We start from the raw sequence: 26,669 nt of genomic DNA, 5'->3' as shown, positions 1-26,669 counted from the left end.
CCCCTCCCTTCCCCTCCCCTCCCCTCCCCTCCCCTTCCTTTTCTTTCCTTTTTTTGATGGAATCTTGCTCTGTCACGCAGGCTGGAGTGCACTGGCAGATCTCGATGCACTGCAACCTCTACCTCCTGGGTTCAAGCAATTCTCCCTGCCTCAGCCTCCCCAGTAGCTGGGATTACAGGTGATCACCACCATGCCCGGCTATTTTTTGTATTTTTAGTAGAGATGGGGTTTCGCCATGTTGACCAGGCTGGTCTCAAACTCCCGACCTCAGGTGATCTGCCCACCTCGGATTCCCAAAGTGCTGGGATTACAGGCATGAGCCACAGCGCCCGGCCAGAAGAAAACTTTTTCTTTTTTTGAAGTTCTGGAGTAGTATCTCCAGACAGGACCCTGTCAACACACTATGACACCATGATATCTTCATGTGCTGATTTCTTCTCTGAAAACCTATTTTGAATCATACTCGCCACTATTTTTACTGAGTGTTGTCTCAGTTCTTGCGACTCTAAGAGGTGCTGCCTCTCTGAGGGGCGCGCTGTTAGGCATAACCTCCTGAAGGCACACAATGAGAAAAAAAGCCAGAGCCAGTCTCTAATCCATGTTTCCTGACCCCAGACCCATGCTGCTAACCACCTCACTCAATAGCTTTGCTAGGCATCTCTTGGGAGTATTTTTATATATATATTTTAAATCAGTTGTTTTAATATCAGCCCAATTAATGGGGGCATATTGGAAAAATGTTCCCCACGTGACCTCCTGAAGCAGAGACTTGCCATCAGATGTTTCAAAACCAGGCTTCTGTTTCTTTGCCTGAATAAGGTAATGTCTGTTCTACTTTTCTTCTATTTGAATTTCACCAACGGTTCAAAGCACAGACCTCTCCCAAAAGCCTTCTCTGAACTTTTCCAGTCCAACTGAACTTTTAATTGTTTGAATCTTTTATCCATTGTTTTCTGTATTTCTACTAGGCAATGAATCATATCAAGCTCTGTAGCATCGCTTTGTCCTGTTGAACTATAATTTGTGGCTTTCATTGATGTTTAGCTTTTCATAAATGACAATTGTTCCTCTAGGCTGAAACTCAAGAAGCAATACTGGATAATAGAAAGAACAGGCTTTAGACACTGGGAGAGCTGCAATCAAAACCCAACTCTGTAGCTAGCTGTGTGACCTTGGGTATGTTACTTAACCTCTCTGAATTTCCATTTCCTCATTAATAAATGTAGGTAATAATACTCCACAGATTGGTTATTGAGGTGAAATAAGATGGCATGTGTGAAGTGTCCACAATATGTTTTATGTGGAAGTTGTCAGCTTATAAATTGAAATTGGAATATATAAATGATGCTTTCTCAGTTTGATTTAGCTGTGAACATACAGATTTCCTTTTAGGTGAAATATGAAGCATAGCAAAGCATTTGAAAAACAATCTCTGAAATGTGATTATAGGTTAGCAAGAAACCAGAAGTAAAAGCTAACTATTAAAGAGAAAAATAAAGCAGGGAAGAGGAATAAAAAGTGTGTGTGAGGGAGAGGGGAGTGAAATTGTAGCTGAGTAGGTCAGGTAAGGCTTTAGTGATAATAACTTTTCAGTTAAGACCAGAAGAAAGTGTGGGAGCCAACCATGGGGACGCCTGGGGCAGAGCTTTCCAGGCAGAAGATGCTCTAGTCAAAAGATTGCTAGCCCTGCCCTTTGTGCCATGAGGAAATAATAACTTAATGGGTTCTCATTAATTTTAATGCATGCATGCAAAAGAATAATTTTTTGGTTTCCTAGGTTTTTTCCCTCTCTTTTTTCTTTTTTAGTTTAAAGGGCAAATTATATCCTGGTCTTTTTCCCTTTGGGGAAATGGAGAAGAAAAAAGGGCTTAAAGATAAGGCAACTCTCCACTGGGAATTAAAAGTAGTTTTTCCTTCAAATTTTTCTACAAACTTTTATCTGGACTTTTACTTTAACAAACTGTGTTTGTAACATCTTGGAAGACCAAAACGTTGGAGAATTTTGCAATTTTAGAGAATAAAACATTGATATGACCTATATGGAATTTGTAAGTGCCAAGGTGTTTTTGGTGTAATAGGTCTAAAAATATTTGAAGGGTTGATGCCTTACTCAAATATTAATGGTCTCTACTGTAATTCCCAAAGATTTATGATTATCTTAAGTAAGCTTCCTCTTAATATCATTCCCCAAATAGTGGGATGGCAGAAATTATACTTTTAAAATTTAATTTAATTTAAAGTTCCAGGATATACATGCAGGATGTACGGGTTTGTTACACAGGTAAACGTGAGCCATGGTGATTTGCTGCACCTATTAACCCATCACCTAGGTATTAAGCCCCACATGCATTAGCTACTTATCCTGATGCTCTTCCTCCCCTCACCCCCCAATAGGCCCCAGTGTGTGTTGTTCCCCTCCCTGTGTCCATGTGTTCTCATTGTTCAGCTCCCACTTACAAGTGAGAACATGCAGTATTTGGTTTTCTGTTCCTGGGTTAGTTTGCTGAGGATAGAAATTATGCTTTTAATTCTTGATGTCATCATTAAGGAAGATAGTGGAGTCTTAACTCTTTTCCCCAAAAACAAAAATACTTCAAAAGGTTAACTTCTATCATTTTGTTTAGAATTCGTTATCTCTCTCCTCACCTTGTCTGTTTCATGTTTTGTACATGGACAGGGATGTGGTACCAGATGTGTACTTAGGCACACTATGGGTTGTGACACTTGATTTAGAAAACACTGCTGTTGGGACACACACGAGAATTAGAATAAAGCACTAGATGGACAGGGCTTTTCTCCCTGGAAAACTTCCAGAGGGGACGGTGCTCTTGACATTCCAGAGATAATGAAGAGTTTTCAAGACACTTTCTATTTCCATACGAGTTCCTTTGTATGCTGGGTTGCCTGCCATTATGTTTATGTAATTCTGACAGTGTTCTTAATGACACACTAACAGATTGTAAAACACGCTGCTGGCATTTACTTGTTTTTTATATTTTTAAAACAATGTCCTTCATGTAACAGTAGTTAAGCGCGGCAGAAGGACATCATTAGAGCCATGGTTAAACTGTAATTTACACCATTAGGAAGGCAGGAGCAATTTTTATTGCCTGGCAATTTTCTTGCTGAAATATTTGGACCATATGGCTCAATTTGTGTAATAACCTTAATTTCTGCACCCTTCAGGTCTGCCTCCATCTCCTACGGAATGGTAAAATGCGGTTTAGCAGAAAAGGCAACTGTCTATACTTAGAGAGTTGAGATTAATAACATGTCACGTCCTGTTTTTGGTGAAGGAATTCGAACAGCAGCCAGATGGTATCTCTACAAATAACTGTCAGGGGTCTTGATCTAATCAATACAATGTATTAATACATCTCCCTTTGCTGTTTCTCTAGGGGCTGGCGCACAACATCTGGAAAGAGTGGGGTGGGGGGGGTCCGCCAAGTAGAAAGCCGATTCTTTTCAGAATCAAACTGAGCCCAATTAATTTTTCATGTATCCTTGATAACTGTTTCATAATGAGCTATGCGTCTTGACGGATTTGGGGTTGGCAGAGCAGACTGCCCCTGCTTTCTATCCCCATTCAGTCCACTTATAGAAACCAACCCATTAATCAAGCTATCTGGCATAAAACCTGAATCTCAGCTCAGCAAGAGATCAATAACCATCCTAAAAAAACACAGAACCAGCCACTAATGGGCACAGGTATCCAGCCATGACATTAGTAATTGCTTTAGCAAAAATAAAACTCTGTATCATAATCACCCAATAGGAACTTGTACGATAAAATTCATTACTTGTGTCTTGTCAAAAAGTAACATTTACATCCGTTAAAAATACACTGTAATTTTACTATCTAGACATGACCATTATCTTTCAGTGTTAGACAATGCACTCTTTTGAATGGATTAAAACTCTCTGATTTTGTAATGTGAATATTTAATAATTCAAGTATCATATAAAATGTTTAAAAATGAGTTATTACACTTATTTTAAATTCAGAGTACCTAAGGGGGTCCTTAATACAATCTTTAGCCTGGCTGTATATGACACACGGTGAGCCTGCTGTGCTAAGAACTCTGATGTGCTGTCAGATTGGTCAGATTTCGCTACTCTTTGGTTGGCTTAATGGCAAGATTTACAATTCAATTCATAAATTTTTTATCACTTTACCAAGTGGTATGTTTTTGTCTCGAACCTTCGCTCTTTTACCAGATTCAAGCCAGTTATATTACTTTTCAGTTGGCAAATGCCTTTGGGCTTGGCAGAGATTACTACCCTACAGTAATTTCTGAAAGAGAGATCCAACGACTTTGTCTATGGAGAGGAATTCAGAGCCGAGATGGGGAGATGAAGGAAACCCATTAACTGCTTGGTAAAACATTCCTTATTGGCTCCTAGACAACAAGTAGAAACCTGTTTTGTCCCTAGGAGAGTCTGAGATTTTGATTAGAAAAAACTCCTGGGAAGTGCTGCCAAAAAGATAGTCATTCATTGGCTGATCGTCTGATCAAACCCTGCCAAGATGACAGAAAGGTCTACGGAATCATCCAGGAACGTTAAGGTGAGGTCACATTCATCTTTTCTGACAACATGACTAAGAATCATGATGCCTGTGTTTGTTCTGTCAATGGTTTGTGGTTCCACAGAATGAGTGCTGGGTTTGGAATCAGGAGTATGCGCTAGAGTCCTCCTAGGTCCTTTTAACTATTTATAAGTACAATCAATACCATGCCTGACAAAATGATTGCTTATTACATTGTAATTTGTCTCTTTTCTTATTGTTTCTCCAAATACACGACGAATTTCAGAGAGAAAAGTCTATTTCTCATTTGTTTGTATCTGTTACAGCTTCTGGACCAAGTAGATTCTCAAAAGAGAAATTTGGTGAAAAACTGATTAATGGAAGGGCCGGTATTTCTTGGTCTTGATTACTGAATTAGATTTGATGTGTCTTGGTCCTCAATTGCAAATAACTTGCAATTTTCATATATTTATGAGACTGCAGAAAAGCAATAGCCCAGGTTTTCAACTTTAATTTTGTTTGCTGATGTCCAGTGTAGGTAAACAGAAAATACCCTGACAATGGAGTGTTTGTAGTGGAGCTGCATAACATCAGGCGAGAAAGTTATTGAAACAACTGAATTATGTAACTAGATAATATCTGAAATTTGGGCTCCAAAATACGTGGCATCCAGAAATCCTAATTTGTGTGTAGTCATTATCAAAATATTTAATTTATGCAAATTTAAACCCTCTGTGACAAAGATAGAAGATAGTTGCCATTCTGGAGCCTTCCAGTCCATAGATATGATCAAAAATGCCAGCAGTTCTAGCTTAGTATGGGCACAGCACTAACAAGATGTTTCACCTTAAAAATTATATCGAGATAAAAAGATTCATTTGCAAACCCATCACATATGTATTCACAGGTGGTGGGTGTGGGTCATTGCATTTGGATTAAAAAGCAAATGTCTCTCTCTACATGAGAGGTCACTAGCTTGTGTAAGGCAAAATCTTTTCACTGTTCGGCATAATTAGAATATTCCGACAGTGGTTTCAGTAATTTAAAAATCACAGTATTGTTGTAATATTTTTCTAGGCTTCAGGAGCTCACAATTGTTTGGCCCAATCAAATCTGGGAACACTAGAGAAGTTATCACCCATCAAGGTAATTACTTTCAAGTTGAAATAATTACTCTATCAATGTTAATGGTCTTTCAACTTCAATAAAGCACTCACCTGCCGATAATCACAGCTAACCTCTTGCTCTAATGCAATTCCCTCTCTATTTAGTAGGTTATATTACGGCCGTTACAGTGGTCACTTGTCCTGAACAGCTGCTGAATTTCACTTTGATCGGCTGTGAACCATAAAAAAATTGGTCATCTGTGTATGATTTCCCCCTCACCCATAAGCCCTTGCAGAGCTAAGGATATGATCTCTTGGCTGTTATGGGGTACTTCAGGGGCAGCCATCTTGTCTCAGGTAGTGGCTACTTTCCATTTGTGACAAGAGCAGAGTAGTTCAATTAACTTCTGCCCTTCACTGCCATTTACAGCTTGCTGTCTCTGCTAAATGGCATGTATTCTGAATTTATGGCCTGGGCCTGTTAGTATGTGGACTAGTTCATTTTACTTTCACACACATTTTTGACAAGGCTCCACGGGAGTCTTAGGTGTCTGAAGAGGGTTTTCTTACAAGTTGGTTAAAGGCCAGAAAATAGCAACATACTTGACCCACAGGTCAAACAGTCTCCCCACCAACTAACTGTCCCTCATGTACTGATGAACTACTATTTGGCATAGGGGAAGTAGGTAGATGCCAATTTGGCATAATCCATTTGTATGATTTGAGAAGTGTGAGTGTGTGTGTGTGCGCGTATGTGTGTGTGTGTGTGACTAAAATACCTCATCATGTTCTGCTGATATAATCCCAGATCTAAGGGAAAGGGCAGGGTCCTAAGAGTGTCATGGCAGGTAAACAGAACTACATACGGGGTGGAAATCTCCTGAGGAGGGCTCTTATACTGGCAGGTATGTGATGTTGTTGGGGCAGAGGGGCCAGGGATAAGACTGTAATAAACCTCAGGAGACAAAAAAAAAAAAAAAAAAAAAAAGGCATGCTCTTGCTTCAGGCAGTTTAGAAAGGAAATAGAACCTAATCCAGTATTTGGAAAATTACGTGGAAATTGACAATGTGGTATCAGGAAACATGTAAATTTGCAAGCTCAGAGTTTTGTTGCAAGGTGAGGAACACTTAAAATGCATAAAACATAAGATTTTTCACTCATGACCAAATTAGTACAGTTGCCTAGACAGACCAGAACCCTATCTACATCTGCTAATTTATTCTAGTCTCTGTTTTTTCAAATAGAAGGACTGCTAAAGGTTTATAGTCTATTTATATTGCCATTTATGGTACTTTGCATATGCATTAATTTATTAGTCATTGCAGCAGCCCTATGAGATAAATAACATTTTAGTTCAGACTTGACGAGTAAGAATGAGGACAGATGAATTATAGAATGAGCCATCATTCCAGGCGGAGGGATTAACGTGTGTGAAGATCCTAATGTTGTCTTCAAGTGGAAGGATTTAAGATATGGTATGGAAATAGAATCAATAGTACTCAGTGAAGAATTGATATGGAAGTAAGGAAGAGGGAGGACTCAAAGATGATCTGGCTTGAGCAACTAGAAAGAGAATAGATCCATTTAGTTATATAACAGGATGTGACATAGAACTGTATTGGAGAATAATAAGTATACTTTAGAAAAATAGGTGGTAAGTAACTCCACTGGAACAGCTAGATGTATCACTGCAGGACTTATGGAAAAAACAGCTCCATCTTCCTATGAAGATCTATGTAGACAACCTATATGAGAAGACCCACGTTCTTTAAAAAAAAAATAAAGAAGGGGATTCAATGGAGAATAAAGAGGCTTTGGTTGTATCCTTCCCACTTCAGGGAGGCAATGGGATTTCTCCACATTCCCCTTTCAAGGCATACAAGGAATATCCAAGAGAAGCTCTTGAAGAAACTGGGGGTGTTGCAAGAAAAGTGAGATGCACAGTCTGGTCTTGGCAAGAGACTTCCTATTGCACTGACGAAACTCATAGGACAATTTTGATGCAATGACTAGAGTGGAAAGGGTCTTCTGTAATCCTTAAGTGATCCCATAGTTTTGGGATAATAGGCTAACACCTAAGCTAAAACCTGTGTCTTAGTCAATGAATTCCAAAGTTGGGAGACTGGCTAGGTCTCATCCAGCATGATAGGTCAAGCAGAGAATGTAGTACTGGACAAGCTGTACCTTCATTATTTGGTGGAACCACAGTTTTCTGCAGTCCTAGTGGGTGCCAAGAAAGGAATGAGTTTGTCAACATGATAGGACTTGATATTGGCTGCCTGCTTGGGAGAGGGGCCCCCAGAGGCCAAAAAGTTTGTCGGGTAGATCTCTTGGACAATAACAAATAGTAAGAAATTAGTCAGAGAGTATATTGCTTGCTTGGGAGAGGGGCCCTCAGAGGCAAAAAAGGTTGTAGGGTGAACCTCTTGGACAATAACAAATAGTAAGAAATTAGTCAGAGAGTGTAATGCCTGCTTGGGAGAGGGGCCCCCAGAGGCCAAAAAGGTTGTAGAGTGGACCTCTCGGATAATAACAGATAGTAAGAAATTAGCCAGAGAGTGTATTGCCTACATCAGTGGACTATGAGGCATAGAATTTCCTATGGGGACCCCTATATAACCCACCATGAGGCATCTGCTCCCTCAAAATTAATAGAAGATTAATTACAGCAATGTTGTTGAGTAAAGCTCTGTTCCTTTTTGCCTAATTCTTTCTTTTTATGCCATGATCCTGGGGGAAATAAATAAGAGAAGAGGGAACTGAAGAAAGAGGAAAATGACCATGCTCTCTTTTCCCACTGTAGATCCTTAAGAACAAATCAGGTTTTAATTTAGACTGGAATTTTTGTTGTTGTTGTTGTTGTTGTTTGAGACAGTCTTGCTCTGTCACCCAGTCACCCAGGCTGGAGTGTAATGGTGCAATCTTGACTCTCTGCAGAGTCCGCCTCCCGGGTTCAAGCAATTCCCCTGCCTCAGCCTCCCGAGTAGCTGGAATTACAGGCGCCAGCCACCACGCCTGGCTAATTTTTGTATTTTTATTAGAGACAAGATTTCAACATGTTGGCCAGGCTGGTCTTGAATGCCTGACCTCAGGTAATCCACCCACCTTGGCCTCCCAAAGTGCTGAGATTACAGGCATGAGCCATTGCCCCTGGTCTAGACTGAAGGTTTTAAAAAACACCTGAAATCAGTCTTGATCACCAGTTACATTGATCTTTGTAACTGAAAAGTGACTGGAAAAACACGGAACCTGCCTTAGATGTTACTGATGGGTGAGCAAGGGAGTCCTGATGGAGCTTGCTGGGATAAAGTGGTTGGAGAAAAATATGGCCCTTTCAAAGAAGTAATTACATAAAATTCAAAAAGACTTACATGGTTTTCATCCCTAATAATGTTGAGCAAAAGGTAGATTCTTGATATGTATTTATGAATTTCAGACAAATACATGTTTGTCTGAAAGTCTAATTTGTCTAGCCCAAATTAGACAAAAGGGCTAAAGATTATGTAAGGCAAGTAAATGAAAAATTAATATTAAACCCCAAATACCATCACAACTAAAAAGTTTTGCCATGGGCAGTGGCTCAAGCCTATAATTCCAACACTTTGGGATGCCACAGTGGGAGGATCTCTTGAGGCCAGGAATTTGAGACCAGCTGGGGCAATTTAGTGAGACACAATCTCTACCAAAAAATTAAAAGAAATTAGCTGGGCATGGTGGCATGCACCTGTAGTCCTAGTCCCAGCTACTTGGGAGGCTGAGCGGGGTGGATCACTTGAGTGCAGGACATCAAGGCTGCAGTGAGCTATGATGGTGTCACTGCATGGCAGCCTGTGTGACAGAGCAAGACCCTGTCTCTTAAAAAAAAAAAAAGGGTTATGCCAACAAATATTCATTGTTTTGTGTGATATTTACTCATCCATGTTTTGTATCTTTTATATAAAAGAATGACACAGGTATTTCTTATTATAAAATGTGAAAATCTCAGTTTATAGAACCGACACAGGAAATATGGTAATTATTTTTATTACCAAATTTGTCTTCACTTTAGAAAGATAGTCACCAAAGGAGTCCTTTCGGAAAACTACGTCTCCCAGAGTATTTCTGTTGTCTAATAAATGTGTCTGGGGAGAAAAGGCTAAGAATCATCAAATTAAAAAGAGCTGCAACTAATTTAAGATCATATGTAAAGAGCAGTAATATTTTATGTTATCTAAGCCAAAATGAAAATGGGATTAAAGATAAATTTATCAATTTACTCACACACTCTTCATAACATGGCAATCGTGAAATATCTATTTTTTAATTATTATTATTTTTGCCACATATCTACTTAATGATAAAGATCTAGGAAACAAACCCTTGAGGAAATTTTGATTACCTCCTCCCTGACATTGGGAAAGGAAGCCTGGCAGCTAGAATCTAGAAACTAGAGTTAGTAATTCTGGATTTTATTCCCAGATTGGAAGCCAATTTTTAGTGACCCATATAATTTGCTTATTTCTCAGCACCTTATGCTTGATTCTACACAGAGTGAAGCACCATTTATCTTTCAGAATACTGGGCAAATGCATGATCTGGACTTGACGTTTTATAACCCCGTGTAACAAGCAAGGATATAGTTAGGAGACAGATAATAGGTAAACCACTTTTTGTTTAAAATCCCAAATTCTCAGATTTATTTCTGCCAGCACAATGGCAGGTGCCAGTGAGAAAAAGCAAACAAACCCAAATGGTGGTAGCAATATCGTCAACCTTGCCAGGAGTGTTCCCTGTAAATACCACCATGGAACTCCTGCATGCCAAGCAAGGCTAAATACAGTTTCTTTCCTGACACCGCACAATTCATCACAGAGCTAATTGGGAAGGGAGTTTAAGGCCTTCTAACTAACGCTGTTTTCAATAATGGAAGGTATTGGTCTAAAGGGACCCCAAGAATCTTGATCTCCCTCTTTCTTCCTCAGAAAGACCTACATAGAGATGAGTAGGGAGGTGAAACTTTTCATGAGGTTGGGAGAGCAGCTAGTGATGCATTAAAACCCACACTCTTTCCATTTCTCTGCTCCTGCTGCCTCTGCTGCTGCTGCCGCTGCTGTTGTTCCTGCCAACACATACGCTTCTCACCCCCATGGAGGGCCCCCACTGCCAGTTCTCCATCCACTGCCACCACAAGCAGAATTCATGCCTCCATTGCACCTGTCTTATGTGGCTCTCTCAGCAACATCCACCTGTCTATAAACAACTCTAGGGGACCTTGGGGCAAGCTAGTGATGGCACCACAACATGGGCAATTTATTGGTGGCCTCTTGGGCAGAGATGAGATCTTAATAAACAAGGGACTAATGCATTAGCTAATGCTAATTGCATTAGCAGTACCTCTTGCGAGTCTGTGGACTGAATTACAATCCTGCAATTGTGGGGACAGACTCTGTGCCTCATTAATGGATAAGACACTGTAGTTCCTTTGCCCTGAAGAATTTTAGCCAGAGTGGCCAATAAACAAAAACTTGAAAAATTTCCTACAGCAGGCACAGAAAGGAAAGAAGACAGTAAAGTTGTTTAGCTGCTGCAGAAATTAGATAAATCGTAAGTACATCTAGGAAAGTACTTGGAAAGTGATTTAAAATGGAGTCTTCTACAACCCCTATGGACAACAATATAGAGATTTCTCAAAGAACTCAAAGTAGAATTACCCTTCAATCCAGCAATCTCACTGCTGGGCATCTACCCAGAGGAAAATAAATCATTATATTAAAAAAGATATCTGCATTTGTATGTTTATTACAGCACTATTCACAATAGCAAAGGTATTGAACCAACCTAAGGGTTCATCAATGGATGATTGCATAAAGAGAGTGTGATATACATATATAGAGAGATATCTCCTGATTTCCATTTCCATTTTCCATATTTACTAAATAGGAATAATTTTACATACCATAGAATATAATTATATATAGGAATATATACATGCATACACACACACACACTGTAGAATACTACTCAGCCATAAAAGATAATGAAATCATGTCTTTTGCAGCAACATGGATAGAACTATAGGCCATTATCCTCATGAAATAACTCAGACACAGAAAGTCAAATACTGCATGTTCTCACTTATAAGTAGGACTACATAATGTGTACACGTGGACATAGGGTGTGGAATAATAGACACCGGAGGCTTGGAAGGGTGGGAGGGAGGGAGCGGGGTGAGGGATGATAAATGACCTGATGGGTATGATGTATGTTATTTGTGCAATGGTTACACTAAAAGCCCAGATTTCACCACTATACAATATATCCAGGTAGAAAAACTTCACTTGGACCCATTAAGTTTACACAAAAATGAAAATGAAATGGGGTCTTCTAAACATGGGCAGCAGAAACGCATCTGCAAGAAGCTTAAAAACCCAGAATGCCCAACAGTAACAGCGTGTGCCTCAGAACTAATCACTCATTTTTCCTCACAGTCTCTGCTCTGCTCAAGGGCCAAGTCTCATAGTAGACTTCAACAACATAGTTAAGTTTGGTATTAAATATTGACATATTGAATATAGTACTCAATGACTATTTGCCAAATCAGATGGAATTGTCAATAATTTGTTGGACCCTGAAGGTCCATTGTGCTACTATGGAGAAGTCATGCTGCTCTGAACAAAGGGAGGTAGACTTAAATTATAGGAGGTAGGATTTGTCTGAGATAAAAGAAACATTCTTCTGTGATGGTGAGGAGTATAGAACATTGGATAAGTAATAGAACTTCCTTTACAGTTTTTTGAAATGGAGTCTTGCTCTGTTTCCCAGGCTGGAGTGCAGTGGCAGGATCTTGGCTCACTGCAACCTCGGCCTCCTGGGTTCAAGCAATTCTCCTGCCTCAGCCTCTCAAATAGTAAAAATACTAAAAATAGTGTTTTTAATACAGACAAGATTTCGCCATGTTGGCCAGGCTGATCTCGAACTCTTGACCTTGTGATCTGCCCGCCTCGGTCTCCCAAAGTGCTGGGGTCACAGGCATGAGCCACTGCGCTCGGCCTAGATATCTTTTAAACAAACATATTGAACACAATCTCCTACACAGGGACTGTGGGAATAAGTGAAATACAAAAACACTAGTTCATTTTCCGGATGACTTCTTTCAAAGGTGTCATATCATAAAGAATTATAGTGGCCCTGATGCCCTGAAAATGTGATCCAGTGGCCAGAAGGTCTGAACACGTGCCCAGACTGCTTTGTGGAAGATGTCCTTGTTTGCTTGAAAAGATCAGGTGTGACTTTTCTTAGTGAATCTAATGAAGCCTACTCTTGGAATTCTGAGAGCCAAAGATTTTGATTTTGGGAGACCACTTTGAATATACACACACACACATTCAAAAATAGGACACAGAAGTATTGTTTTTAAAATTATTCTGGCTATTCTATTCGACATTGCAAGAAAAAAAAAAATCTTTGGAAAAACAGAAGAGTGCACCAGTACTGGACTGTCAAAATGAAAGCCACGTCAGGGAGGGCCCATGTGCAAAGAGCCCTGTGCCACTTAAAGCTTGGGGTCACAGGCTTGCCTCTTTTTCAGAAGCTTTTTAGTGTGATAAAAATACAGCCTAGAAGATTAAATAAAGAACAGAGTTCATGGATTCATCACATACTTTAAATCTTGTATTTTAAAATGAAGCTGGTTATGAAGGGATGACTTACAAGATATTCCACAAAGGAATTCCAACAGAAGTGTTTCAGGAGACTAAATGATTATTAGACTCATACCCCTGAAAGTTGTATTTTAAAAGATCAGAGGTTTAATCACTGCAATCCCGGTGCCTTCAATAAAAGCATATTTAAATTAAGGTGCCTCATTCAGAAAGCTATGAACAAGGGTGTTTCAGTATATTCATAAACATTTTACTTTAAGGGTGAAAGTTTAGAACATGAGTTTGAAGGATATGGTGGGAAGTAACCAACTTCCTCCTGGATCACCTATCCACTAAAAAATACCTTTTACACTTTAAGAACACTGCTTCTAGTGCTTATCATATAGGAACTAGAAGATGTAATATAAAAGACTCTAGTATATAATTTACTATCTAATAAAAATATAGTACTAATTCTGAAACAGGTAAAAATGAAAACAATTATCTTTTCATTTACATATTGCTTATTTTTTAGTCATATGAGAAAATTAAACATGAAGACAGTGGGAAAACATTGTACTTTAAACTATTAATTCAAAAAGGCTCTTCTGGAGTTTTCTGAAAATATATTTGCTCACTGTAATTTAAATATTTTGATAAATGTTATACTCCATAAGATAACCTTCATATAAATTGGCCTTCCCAGATTTAAAGCATAGAAACATAGTCTTTTTTTTTTAATTTTTTAAAAAAGAATGCTTTAGTTTGTCTGCTTATTTGTTCTTATTGAGGGTTTTACATATTTAATAAGGTCTCGGCACATACTGGTATTTAACTCCCAAGACCACAAAATTTAATCTTATCCATGAAGCATCTTCAGTTTGAGAGCTGATCTCCCAGAGCACTTCTTGCCTGACACTAGGTATATGATGTTACTCTCTCTTGTGCTGTGGTTTAAAGCTAGTAGATAGTGGAGTTTGGGATCTAAGTCCCAGTGTAGTGGACATTATAGGCTGTACTCAACCGCTTCTTCTTCTTTTCCCCTTACGTGCAATTAAATCTCTGCAATATAACACAGAACACTCCCTGCGACAAGGACCATCCTGTTTCTGTATCTCCCATAGACCATGAGGCTATGCTGTACATAAAGAAAGCACTCAGGAGCTACTAGCTGATCAGGTGAACTGAGTTAAGTTGTTTTATGGGCCAGAGGAGGCCATCCCTGAAAAAAACATCAGTAAGCTCTAGTGCATGCAATTTTTATGTGTGTGTGTGTGTGTGTGTGTATGTCTAAATATATATATGTATATACACACACATACATCTATACATACACACATACATACACATACATATATACACATACCACATATATGTGTATATATATAGCTATATATATTACTAGCTTATTGGGGAAGTAGAAAATTAAATATTCTACGTAATTTCATCTGAACCTGATCTCTATGAGGTATGGAGGAAAGCATTACATTATTCCCAGTTAGTATATATGAAAAATGGAAATCAAGAAACTAAATTATTCCCATTTAGGCCAGGTGTGGTGGCTCATGCCTGTAATCCCGGAACTTTGGGAGGCTGAAGCAGGCAGATCACTTGAGGTCAGGAGTTCAAGACTAGCCTGGCCAACATGGCGAAACCCCCTCACTACTAAAAATACAAAAATTAGTTGGGCAGTGGTGGGCACCTGTAATCCCAGCTACTCAGCAGGCTGAGGCAGGAGAATTGCTTGAACCCAGGAGGCAGAGGCTGCGGTGAGCTGAGACCACGCCACTGCACTCCAGTCTGGATGGCAGAATGAAAGCCTGTCTCAAAACAAAATTATTCCCATTTAGTAAATATAGAAAATGGAAATCAGGTAATTTTATGAATAAATAAAATGTATTTATTGGTTTTGAGGTAATCAAAATTAGTTGTGGTCTACAAACTGGTCCCCAAAACTCCTCATACTCAGTTCAGTATCTTATCCCCATGACTACATTGCAACTTTTCACATGTAAAAGATGTTCATATATTTAAGCCCTAAGTGAAGAAAAATGAGAAGTTGGATAAGAAAATTAATTTCAACATATTAACCAGATAATCCACATGTCTGTTATTTTTTCAAGGGTCTTACCATCACTGTGAAAGCATGCACGGTAGGGCTGTTAAATGTTGGATCGTTGGGTTTCTCCTGGTAGACCACACAGTAATGGGAGATAATGCCATTGGGAGATTCTGGCTTTGTCCAATTCAACAGAACTGAATGAGCACTGGTGACTTGAGCCCAAGGAGCTGGAAAATCTTGAGGTGGGGCTTCCAGAGTTCGTGTTAATGACCACAAACTCTCTACGGAACCCTTGGAGTTACAGGCTCTGACCCGATATTCATAGAGCGTGAAAGGTCTCAGGGTGTCTCCTTCATCCGTAAATTCAAGGGCTCCTTCTGACCAGATAAATAAAAGAGACTCCTCTTCAATGCCAGCAGGGCGTCTGAAAGGAAACCAAGCAGGCAACCAGTGACAGCTGTACACTTCAAAACAAAGTTTGTAGCTGGAGTAAAAAAATTTTGTTTAGAACTTGATATCAACTCAACTTTTCAGCTGTTTCTTCCTGGTGTCATAATAAAGAAAAACTAGGTGGAGAAGTACTCCAGTGGCCTAGCTCCTATGATTTTTAAAGTGTAGTTCACACACACACACACACACACACATTTGACTGATTATAAAAGGGTGCATATGCTTTATAGAAAACATGGAAAATACAGAAGAAATATAAAAAGCACAAAAGGTGAAACCTCATCCATAATCACATTTTATTACTTTCCAGATGCTTTTGCTGAATAACAAAATACATATGCAATACAAAAAAACATTTAAATGTTTTTTAAAATACAGAAGCATATATTAAGCATTATTAATGCATTTTTGTGTATTTTCTAGATCTGTGTGTGTGTGTGTGTGTGTGCATGTATGCATGCAGTTATATCGAGGTTTTATTTTTTGCACACCTGGAACCACAGGATATGGAATTAGCAGAGGCTGATATTATTGGGAATCCTTACCCTTCTGTGGTAAATGGATTGCAGCTGGGGTCCCAATGTGTTTGTTTCCTTGTATCCATGCCTTTAGCGAGTATGCTCCTAAACTCACTCTGGGCTTGGCTGTAAGACTTTTTTGGCTAATGGGACAGTAGCAAATATGATGGTTGCAGAGACTTCAAAAGTGTTTGCACATTGAGGATGATCGTTTTGCGGCTCTTAGGACCATAACATTACTGTGTGAAAAAGCCCAGGCTTGCATAGTGGAAGATGAAGAACTACGAAGGGAAGCCCAGAGTTCCTATTTTCTCTCATGCAGCACAGTGCTCTTTTGCATTTGTTCCCAGGATGTGTAAAAAGTATTTTAAATTCACTTCTTTGATGCCATTTACTTTCTCTTCATTTGAATTTTCTCTTCTATAATTTAAACCATAACCTCTCAAAGCATGAACAATCGTTTCTTATACATCAAGACCACTGTTTTTCTACATTTATAGTTGTTAAACATCAACAACTTTATTAAGCACTTTTATATGCCTGTCATTGTATTAAAAACAAGGACAAAAACATGAATATACCCCTTACCTAAAGGAATAGGTAGCTGAGTAGAGGAGCTGGAGCTATGTGCAAATTAATGAAAATAACATGATAAGTAATATAATAGGAATTGGTTTTAGAGTTTTTTTTTTTTTTTTTTTTTTTTAGACGGAGTCTCGCTCTGTAGCCCAGGCTGGAGTGCAGTGGCCGGATCTCAGCTCACTGCAAGCTCCGCCTCCTGGGTTCACGCCATTCTCCGGCCTCAGCCTCCCGAGTAGCTGGGACTACAGGCGCCTGCCACCTCGCCCGGCTAGTTTTTGTATTTTTAGTAGAGACGGGGTTTCACCGTGTTAGCCAGGATGGTCTCGATCTCCTGACCTCGTGATCCGCCCATCTCGGCCTCCCAAAGTGCTGGGATTACAGGCTTGAGCCACCGCGCCCGGCCGAGTTTTTTGTTTTATTTATTTATTTATTTTATATATTTATTTATTTATTTTGAGACTGGGTCTCACTCTGTCACTCAGGCCGGAGTGCATTGATGCAGTCATGGCTAACTGCAGCCTCAAACTCCTGGGCTCAAGAGATCCTCCTGCCTCAGTCTCCTGAGTGGCCAGGACTATAGATGTGTGCTACTAGGCCTGGCTAACTTTTGAAATTTTTTTGTAGAGATGAGGTCTTGCCATGTTGCCCAGGCTGGTCTTCCTCAAGCAAGCCTCTGACATTGGCCTTCCAAAGTGCTGGGATTACAGGCATGAGCCACCATGTCTGGCCTGCTTTAGAGATCTTTAGAGGACAAAAGTCAAATTCCTTTTAAATGTCTCCCCTAAAAACCTGGTAAAATGCAGAGTATGACCCCAAAATTCTTTCAACTGCTGAGAATGGGATTGTTTAGGCTCATCTTTAGATTTTGTTGATACAAAACTAGGGCCACATGCATACTCTTTTGGTACTAGATATATATAGCATTAAATATAGAAGTAAGAGAAATGGAATAGTCAGTTGTTGAGACGGCCCTATATATCTGATACTTCATTTGGAACAGTTATTTCCTCATCGAGATGTAAAATCATGATGCAGGTTTGATAGAAAGCGAAGTTCTGGAGGAATTGTGGTCTCTGTGTTCCCAACATTTGAGCCCAGTAAGTGTTCAATACTTTTTTTCAAGTGAAAGGCTAACAGTTATGTAATCCCATGACTTCTCTGCATCTTTGCCTCTTTTCCATCAGCTCTTATTTCCTATCAAGGCAGTATTCTAGGTTGGGGGAGAATGTAATCAAGACATTGACCCTCCTCTTTCAGCTCTCTCTCTAGTTGAGAAGAGAGTGATGAATACATCAATATTTTCCAGGCTGTTAAGAGTATTTAATTAACACACTCTTCAGAAGCTGAAAAATTCACATGCTGCCATATCAGATTAACCAACTCCATCAAAATGTAAAGGGTTATTAAGACAAAGTAAATGGCAGTACCTCTCACAAAAACTCAGAATATGTAAAATCTTTGGCTTTGGGAATCTGATGATCCTCAAGTTGATGAATCATGATGACCTAAGTATAAGCAATGACAAGTGTCCTGCTGGAAGCTATAGAGGCTTCACAGACACCTCTCAGTGACCTGCAATTATGGTTCGGCAGCCCACCTCATTATTGCTCGCTACCATGCGTGGACCAGATTCTGCACTCAGTGAAGGTTTGCAGGGTTTGGCCTTTGTACTTGCTGCAGATATCAGGTACCAGGTGTGTCATTGGGGGAGATCCATTCTAATGAGAGCCGCAGGGCTCATAGCCAAGGACTCCTTTCAGTGATTTTTAAAAAGGTGTTTGCTAGGATCACAATACAGCAAACAAACCTGTGATGGTCTATGGGGAAGTAACATTTTCTATTTTGTCTAGCTTCAGCCTTTCCATGACAATTCAATTAATTTTTATTAAACTCTCATGAATTCCCAAATTGAGATGTCGTCATGGTTTCTGTAAAGCTGACATTCTTAAAAAATGTGCCTAAAATTTGGTTTTTAAATATATATATATACTATTTAAAAGATTGAGTATTTTGTTGGTCTCAAGTTTATCCACCAAAAGAATTTAAAGGTGCAGCCTGGTTAAGTATTTCTTATCACTATTGAATTCTTGAAAAATTAATATCGTGGAGAGGTAAATGTCCCATTTGCACTGCTAAAAAACAGAATATCTTTATGTCTGAATACATTTTGAGCAGAAGTGGTTGAGTAGACCACAATTATTCCTAATCTATTTAAGATTTAGGCATCACCTGTTCATTTAACTGGAAGTGTTTCCTCCTGAGTAGCCTGTGTTTAGAGAAATGACATTTTCAGTTCTCTCTGAATAGCCAAATGGTTATTCTTTGCTCAAGCTCATTTGGGAGATACTTCAGGAATGTATTTTTCCAATTAGAGTTAGTGTAATGTTGCCTAACACTAAGAGGAAAACAAAAATAAGTATAAAAACTAGGAACCATATATTTTTAAAGGCATTCACACTTCTGTGGTCTCAATGTACAATGTTTTTAGGAGCTCCTTATTCCTTCTCTCCCCTCCAGCAATTGTCACTGCTTATTTTCAAAAGCAATTAAAACAAAATCCTAGAACCCAATGCACCACAACAATTTTAAGGTTATGAAACTGCTAATATTCCATGAAGAATATTAAAAATATTCTGAGTTTAAATAGATAATCAGAAACATCTGTAGTCAGAGGAGATAGGTTGGAGGTCCTGGCTCTGCCACTTAGTTCAATGACCTTGGGTGAACTTGCCTCTCTGTGTCCTCTAGTTTCTAATTTCATTTTGCAAAGTGGAGTTAACAACTTCATAGTATACAACAAACCTCTGAAAATTCTTATAAAAATTAAAACATAAAAATCATTGGGTAAAATGTAATGCATGATCTGAATGAAGTTATCTTGGAGATGATGGGCATCTGGCATTGAACAAGGAGGTCATCGCAACAGTTTATATAAGAATAAATGCAAACTCAGAACTAGATTGCTGAGAGGACAAATGGGAACACAGGTGATTTACAAAATGCTTTGTGAATGTTGAATCATCAAGTTTTGGTGTGAGCAGACACTCTGTTGCTGAGGGAAGAGACATCAGAAACCTTTCAAAAATTTTAAGACTTAGTCCTTTTAAAAATTATTTAGAGATTTACCATGTAAAATGGCCTATGCTTATCCTTAATCTGCTGATTCTCAAAAGGACTTATCTTTCTGAAATTTCTAGTCTCATGTTATATTCCAGTCATCATCAAATGCTTGACTACAGTTTCTTATATTTCATTGTATTTCATGGTTCCATGGCTTTGGTATCTGCTAATTCTCTGGCAATACTCCTCCCCATCCTCTAGCTTATTCTTTTTTTATTTTTTAATTTATTTTATTTTATTTTATTTTTTAGACAGATTCTTGCTCTGTCTGTCACCCAGGCTGGAGTGCAGTGGCACAATCTTAGCTCATTGCAAGCTCTGCCACTGGGGTTCATGCCATTCGCCTGTCTCAGCGTCTTGAGTAGCTGGGACTACAGGTGCCCGCCACCACACCTGGCTAAATATTTGTACTTTTCAGTAGAGAGAGGGTTTCACTGTGTTAACCAGGATGGTCTCGATCTCCTGACCTCATGATCTGCCCGCCTCGGCCTCCCAAAGTTCTGGGAATACAGGCGTGAGCCACCGCACCTGGCCTCTCCTTTTTTCTATAAGCTAATTACAACATCTTTTAAAATTCTAGACCCATATCACTTTTTCTAGAAAAGCTTTTCCTTACTTTTCTCTCAAATAAGAGTTATCATATCCTATCTGCTATCTCTTTTTTTCTAATTTGTTTTAAGCTACTTTTGCATTGCTACAAAAATACTTGAGGTAGGCTGCTTTTTAAAGAATAGGGATTTAACTGGCTCACAGTTCTGCAGGGTGTACAGAAAGCATGATGCTGGCATCTGCTTATGAGACTCGGGAAGCTTACAATCATGATGGAAGGTGAAGAAGGAGCAAGTGCATCACGTGCAGAGAGCAGGAGCAAGAGAGAGGTGGGTGAGGAGGGGAAGTCCTAGACATTTAAACAACCAGATCTCCCATGGACAAACTGAGCAAGAACTCACTTATCACCAAGGGCATGGTGCTAAACCATTCATAAGGGATCTGACCCTATTATGAAATCACCTCCCACTAGGCCCCATCTGCAACATTGGGAATCTGTTTTTAGCATGAGATTTAGAGAGGACAAACATACAAACTATATTATTCCACCACTGGCCTCCCAAATCTCATCTCTTTCTCACATTTCAAAATGAAATCATGTCTTCCCAATAGTTCCCCAAAGTTTTAACTGATTATAGCATTAACTCAAAAGTCCAAAGTCTCAAGTACCAAGTCCAAAATCTCATCTGGAGACTCATCTCCTTTCACCTATAAGCCTGTAAAATCAAAACAAGTTATTTACTTCCAAGATACAATGTGGGCACAGGTATTGGGTAAACATTCTCATTGCAAAAGGGAGAAATTGGCTAAAAGAAAGGGGCTATAGGGCCCATACAAGTCTGAGACCTGGTAGGAAGACATTAAACCTTAAAGCTCCAAAATAATCTCCATTAACTCCATGTCCCACTCCAGGACATACTGCTGCAAGCACTAGGCTCCTAAGGCTTTGGGTAGCTTCACCCCTGTGGTTTTGCAGAATGCAGCCCCTGTGGCTGCTCTCACACATTGGAGTCGGATGCATATGGCTTTTTTCAGGATTCAAGCTGTCCATGGTTTCTGGGACCTAGAGAGAAGTGGCCCCCTTCCAACAACTCCATCAGACAGTGCCCTGATGGAGACTCTGTATGGTGGCTCCAACACCACACTTGCCCTCTGCACTGCCCTAGTAGAGTTTCTTTGTGAGGGCTTCACCCCTGTGGCAGGCTTCTGCCTGGGCACCCAGGCTTTCTCATATATCCTCTGAAATCTAGGGGGAAGTTGCCAAGGGCTCCTTCATGCCTGCATTCCGTGCATCTGCTAACTTAACACTACACAGCACCTACCTGCAATGTATCTGAGGCCCTTTGAGCTGCAGCTGCAGCAAGAGTAGTCAGGACATGGGGAACAGTTCCCAAGCCTACATAGGGCAGCAGAGCTCTGGGCCTGGCCCTCAAAACCATTCTTTCCTCCTAGGCCTCTGGGCCTGTGTTGAGAGGGGCTGCCTGTAAGATCTCTGAAATGCCTTCTAGGCCTTTTCCCTATTATCTTGAATATTAACACTTGGCTACCTTATAGTCATGCTAGTCTCTCTTGAAAGTGGTCACTCCACAGTCTGCTTGGATTTGGTCTCTATCACAGGGCCAGGCTGCAAATTTTGTGAACTTTTACTCTCTGTTTCCCTTTTACATAAAAGTTCCACCTTTGAATCATTCCTTTGCTCTCTATCTGATTTTAGGCTGTTAGAAACAGCCAGACAAAGTCTTGAATGCTGCTTTGTTATTTAGAAATATCTTCCACCAGTACCCTAGGTTATTACTCTCAAGTTCTCACTTTCACAAATCCCTGGGGCATGGATATAATGGAGCCTAGTTGTATGCTAGGGCATAACAAGGGTGACCTTTACTCTAGTTCTCAATTATTTGCATCTCAAACCTCATTAGCCGGGTCTTCACTGTCCATATTTCTATCAGCATTTTGGTGAGAACTATCTAACCAGTCTCCAAGTAGTTCCAAATTTTCCCTCACCTTCCTATCTTCTTCTGAGCCCTCCCAATTCTTTCAACCCCTGCCCTTTACCCAGCTCCAAAGTCACTTCCACATTTTCAGGTATCTTTATAGCAACACCCTACTTCTGGTATCAGTTTTCTGTATTAGGCTGTTTTTGTGTTGCAGTAAAGAAGTACCCTGGGAGCAGGTGATTGCAGTATGCAATTTTTCCACCATTTGGAAAACCAACTTAATTTCATGCTTCCTCCTCCAGACAACTGCACCAGTGGCAGGTACTCCTCCTTAACTGTCTGAGTCCCAGCTTCATAGGCACCCTCCTCTATGCATTTACATTTTAATAATTCTAACAACTCCCCTTTGTTCCCTCAGTTCTAAAGGTGCTAGCTGTTTCCTGTAGTTGCTACCTCCATGATACCTTAGAGTTCTCTTTTTATGCTTTTAGTTACCTAGTTAACAAATTTATAACTTCTTACTAATTATTTATATTAAATTCCATCTGTTAAAGTAAGTAGTGTGGTTCCTCTTTCTTGATCAGACTGTGATTATTACAGAAAGTGATGGTGATGTTCACACGAAGAAAGAAATAGGAAAATCGGAAAGAGTGATGATAGATTTGCATCTGGGCTCACAAAATTTATTATTTTGTCTTTAGTAGACCATATGATATATTGATTATAAAAATTAATAAGAAAACACAGATGAACAAAAGCAGAAGTATTTAAAAGAGTCACCAGTAGCCTAATATTTGGAGATAAGCACTGCTAGCACTATTTTGGTGTTTAACACTCCAGACGTTTTTTATATACATATACATGTAAAAAATATACTGTATATTTAAAGGAAAACAGAATCCTACCAGGCATGGTATGCAGCCTGCTACTTTTATAACCATGAACCTCTTTCCTTGACTTTAAATGTACATCTACAACTGCCAGATAGATTTATCTTTCTAAAGCATGGCTTTGGACAACATATCTAGGATAACTTTCTATTTTTATCATGCTTCACATTTAACAGTAATTTCACACATATTATTTCCTTTAATTCTTACAGAATTCCAAGAGGTTAATTATTTTTTATATTCACTATCTTCTCTTCACATAAAAATGGAAAATTAGGGAACACAGTGACTTGCCTAAGGTCACATAACTAGTAAGTGTTAGAGCCAGGCCCTGGAAGTCATATTTTCTGATTACAAATGCCACATTCTTTCCACTATATTACATCGCTTCTCTATTTACCCCCTAAACCTTCAGCAGCTCACATTGCCTCTGAATAAAAAACCTAAACTCCTTAGATCCAAAATCTGTCATTAAGCTGATCTTCTAAATGTCCCCTACTAATAGCAATGACTCCAGTCAAACCTGACCATTCCTTGAATCCTATGCTTATGTGTTAGAAATTTTGCTTATTCTATTTATTTTATTCACTTATGATGTCTTACCATTAGGCCCTGCTTGTTAAAATCCCTATTTACCACAAGTGAAACAGAATACAAAGTCCTAAAATGAACCCGATGCACATGGGAATTTTGTATGAGTGACATTTCAAATCAGTGGATTATGAAATAATGTTGATGAACTAGTTAGCATTTTATAAGAAATGAATTCTTACCTAATTTCCTATAACAATATTCATTCTATATTTAGAAATAAGGAGTAGAGCCATAAAAGTGCTGGAAGAAACAATTAATGTGTTATTTTTAATATGATCATTAAAGGGAGACTTTCTTTAATGTGGAAAGAATATAGACAATAAGAAATAATCCAGTAGAAAATTAGTCTAAGAATTTATAATATATTATACACACCCCTCCCAAATAGAAGATAAATATTTTAAGTAAATGAACAATCTTACTTATAATGATCAAAACTTGAATTAAAACAACAAAAATGTGCCAGTTAAAATATTGAGCTGACAGATTTGGAAGATTGACTCTGTATTAAAAGTTTTCAGAATTAGAAATTTTTTTTTTTTTTTTTTTTTTTTCAGAATTAGAAATTCTTACATAAAATACTTGGAAGACAACTTAGGAATACTCAACAATTTTAAATGCACAAAAAGTTGACCCAGTACTTCTAGTACTAAGAATAATTCTCTGTATACTTACTGTAAGAATATTTATTAGATAATTGCTGTGGTAACGAAAACTTGAAAATCACCTATCTTGCCATCACCAGGGTACTGGCTAAATAATATATGATACACATCCATATAACAGAATATTGATGAGTCATTAAAAGAAATTAGGTGTGTATGTGTGCAGAACAATATGGACAATATAATTCTTTTTATGAAGAAGAAAATACAAATAGAAAACATTAATGTTAATATATTAAAATTAATCATGTTACTTCTATTAGTGAAAATTATGTATGCCATGAGTAAATCATAAGAATGAATAATAACCTTGGTAATCTTCTCTACTGTTAAAACATTTTTTTCCAACAAATGTATTTTTCTTACAATTTAAATAGTCATTAAATCTTCATTTTATAAGGCCTAGTCTCAATAACATCAACTTGATGAAGTGTTCCATGAATATTCTAGACAGAGAATTCTTCTCTAAAGTTTCTGGTAAATATTTCTTTTTTCCAATATATATTTTATGCTTTCGATTGTTTATTTAGCTTGTCTTCTATCTCCCACTGTAGTGAAGATCATTGGTGAAAGGGCTTAGGTCTCATAGATCTTTGTGTCTCTCTCAGTAGATATGTACATGTATGGACAGATGGATGTCTGTCTGCTGTCTATCTGTATCTATCTATATAAATATTCATATCTATATCCATCTTTCCACCCAATACAAATTGAATTACATCAAAATTCCTTTGCCTTTGATTCAATGCTCTTCTTTTCTTAGTTAACTCAATCAGCTTAATTATCCATTTTATAAATTGTTTTCACTTTCCTACTTTGAAAACCTTTTCATATCATACAGTCTTCAAAATTATTTCAGATTTTATCCTTTAAAATATTACTAAATACTCATAAGGAAGTGCCATCACTTGTTTCTATTTGTACAGTGTTTACAGGGTGTTTGTATATAGTTTTGTCTTTCAATGTACATTGATCAAATCTTTTTATTTATTTAAAGAGAAAGCTCATGAGAATAATAAACCCCATGAAATTTGGTTTCTGTTAAAATTAAAGCTCCTAATGGGAGGAGATTATTTTATTACATGTTTTGTAAAGTCTCAATTTAATGTATTTGATGGATTTTATAGATGGAAGTGATGAGATTTTTGCCACTTGCAAGATTACAGATATAAAATAAAGGGGGAATACTGAAGAATCACTATTATACAAGCCAAACTCATTGAGAGGAGGAAGCAGATGTCCAAGATAGTCTTGTCTATATGTGGTCAACAAACAGATTGCAAAACACTAACTTAAATGTTGGTCTCTGTTCTTTACAAATTTTTTTGTAGCAAATCTTTTGTTGTGACTTATATATAGTCAACAAAGTAGCTTAAATTAACAGATAAACTAAGCAGAGGGAATCATATTAATAGCTTATTCTTACTAGGTTACTTTGTTTTGTTTTTGAAATTATAGACATCTTCTATCTTTATTAGGGCAGACATTTTTTAATAGGATAATATTTAGGTTATTTTGTTTTGTTTTTGAAGTCATAAACATCTTCTGTCTTTATTAGGTCAGATATTTTTAATAGGATAATATCTAGAGGAAATATTTAAACAATAAAGGATAGTTACAGAAGAGAAAATGATTCAGGGGATTGGTGAGAAAAGAGTGGCAAACATTTTCAAATGAGATTTACAAGTGGGCTTCCTGCAAGTTAATAAAAACATCTGCATAGGCCAAACCCCATCTTTGGTTTGAGCTAAATGTACTTCCTTTGGTGCCAATAGAAGAAAGAGAAGGCCAATGATGAAGCTGAAATTACATGCCATAACCTCCTCAGAAATACTGCAGGCTGGTGGCTATAACTATATAAAGGGCTCTGTGTAGTCTCAGAATGAAAAAGAACTATGTGTCTCCATTCTATTTCTGTCCTTACAAATTTCTGATTTTTTTTTTTTGCAGCTATCTAAGAAAAATTTGATATTGTTGTTGTCTAAGCACATTTAAACTTCAGCTGAAATAACTGCCAAGTGATTCATGCCTATGTAGGTGAATATAAC

At 38.3% G+C, this 26,669-nt stretch overlaps 1 protein-coding gene across 1 annotated transcript in view; it reads right to left on the bottom strand.

Moving 5' to 3' along the window:
• The window catches only part of USH2A (usherin), a 795,153-nt gene that overhangs the window by 85,101 nt on the left and 683,383 nt on the right, over nucleotides 1-26,669 (bottom strand). Inside the window, exon 60 of the mRNA XM_025367257.1 lies at nucleotides 15,386-15,740. Within this exon, the coding sequence (XP_025223042.1) occupies nucleotides 15,386-15,740 (355 nt within the window). The remainder of the gene's footprint in view (nucleotides 1-15,385; nucleotides 15,741-26,669) is intronic.

This window comes from Theropithecus gelada, chromosome 1 (genome assembly GCF_003255815.1).
Source record: "Theropithecus gelada isolate Dixy chromosome 1, Tgel_1.0, whole genome shotgun sequence".
NCBI classification, from domain to species: Eukaryota; Metazoa; Chordata; class Mammalia; order Primates; family Cercopithecidae; genus Theropithecus; species Theropithecus gelada.
This window is presented reverse-complemented; position numbering and strand designations above follow the sequence as displayed.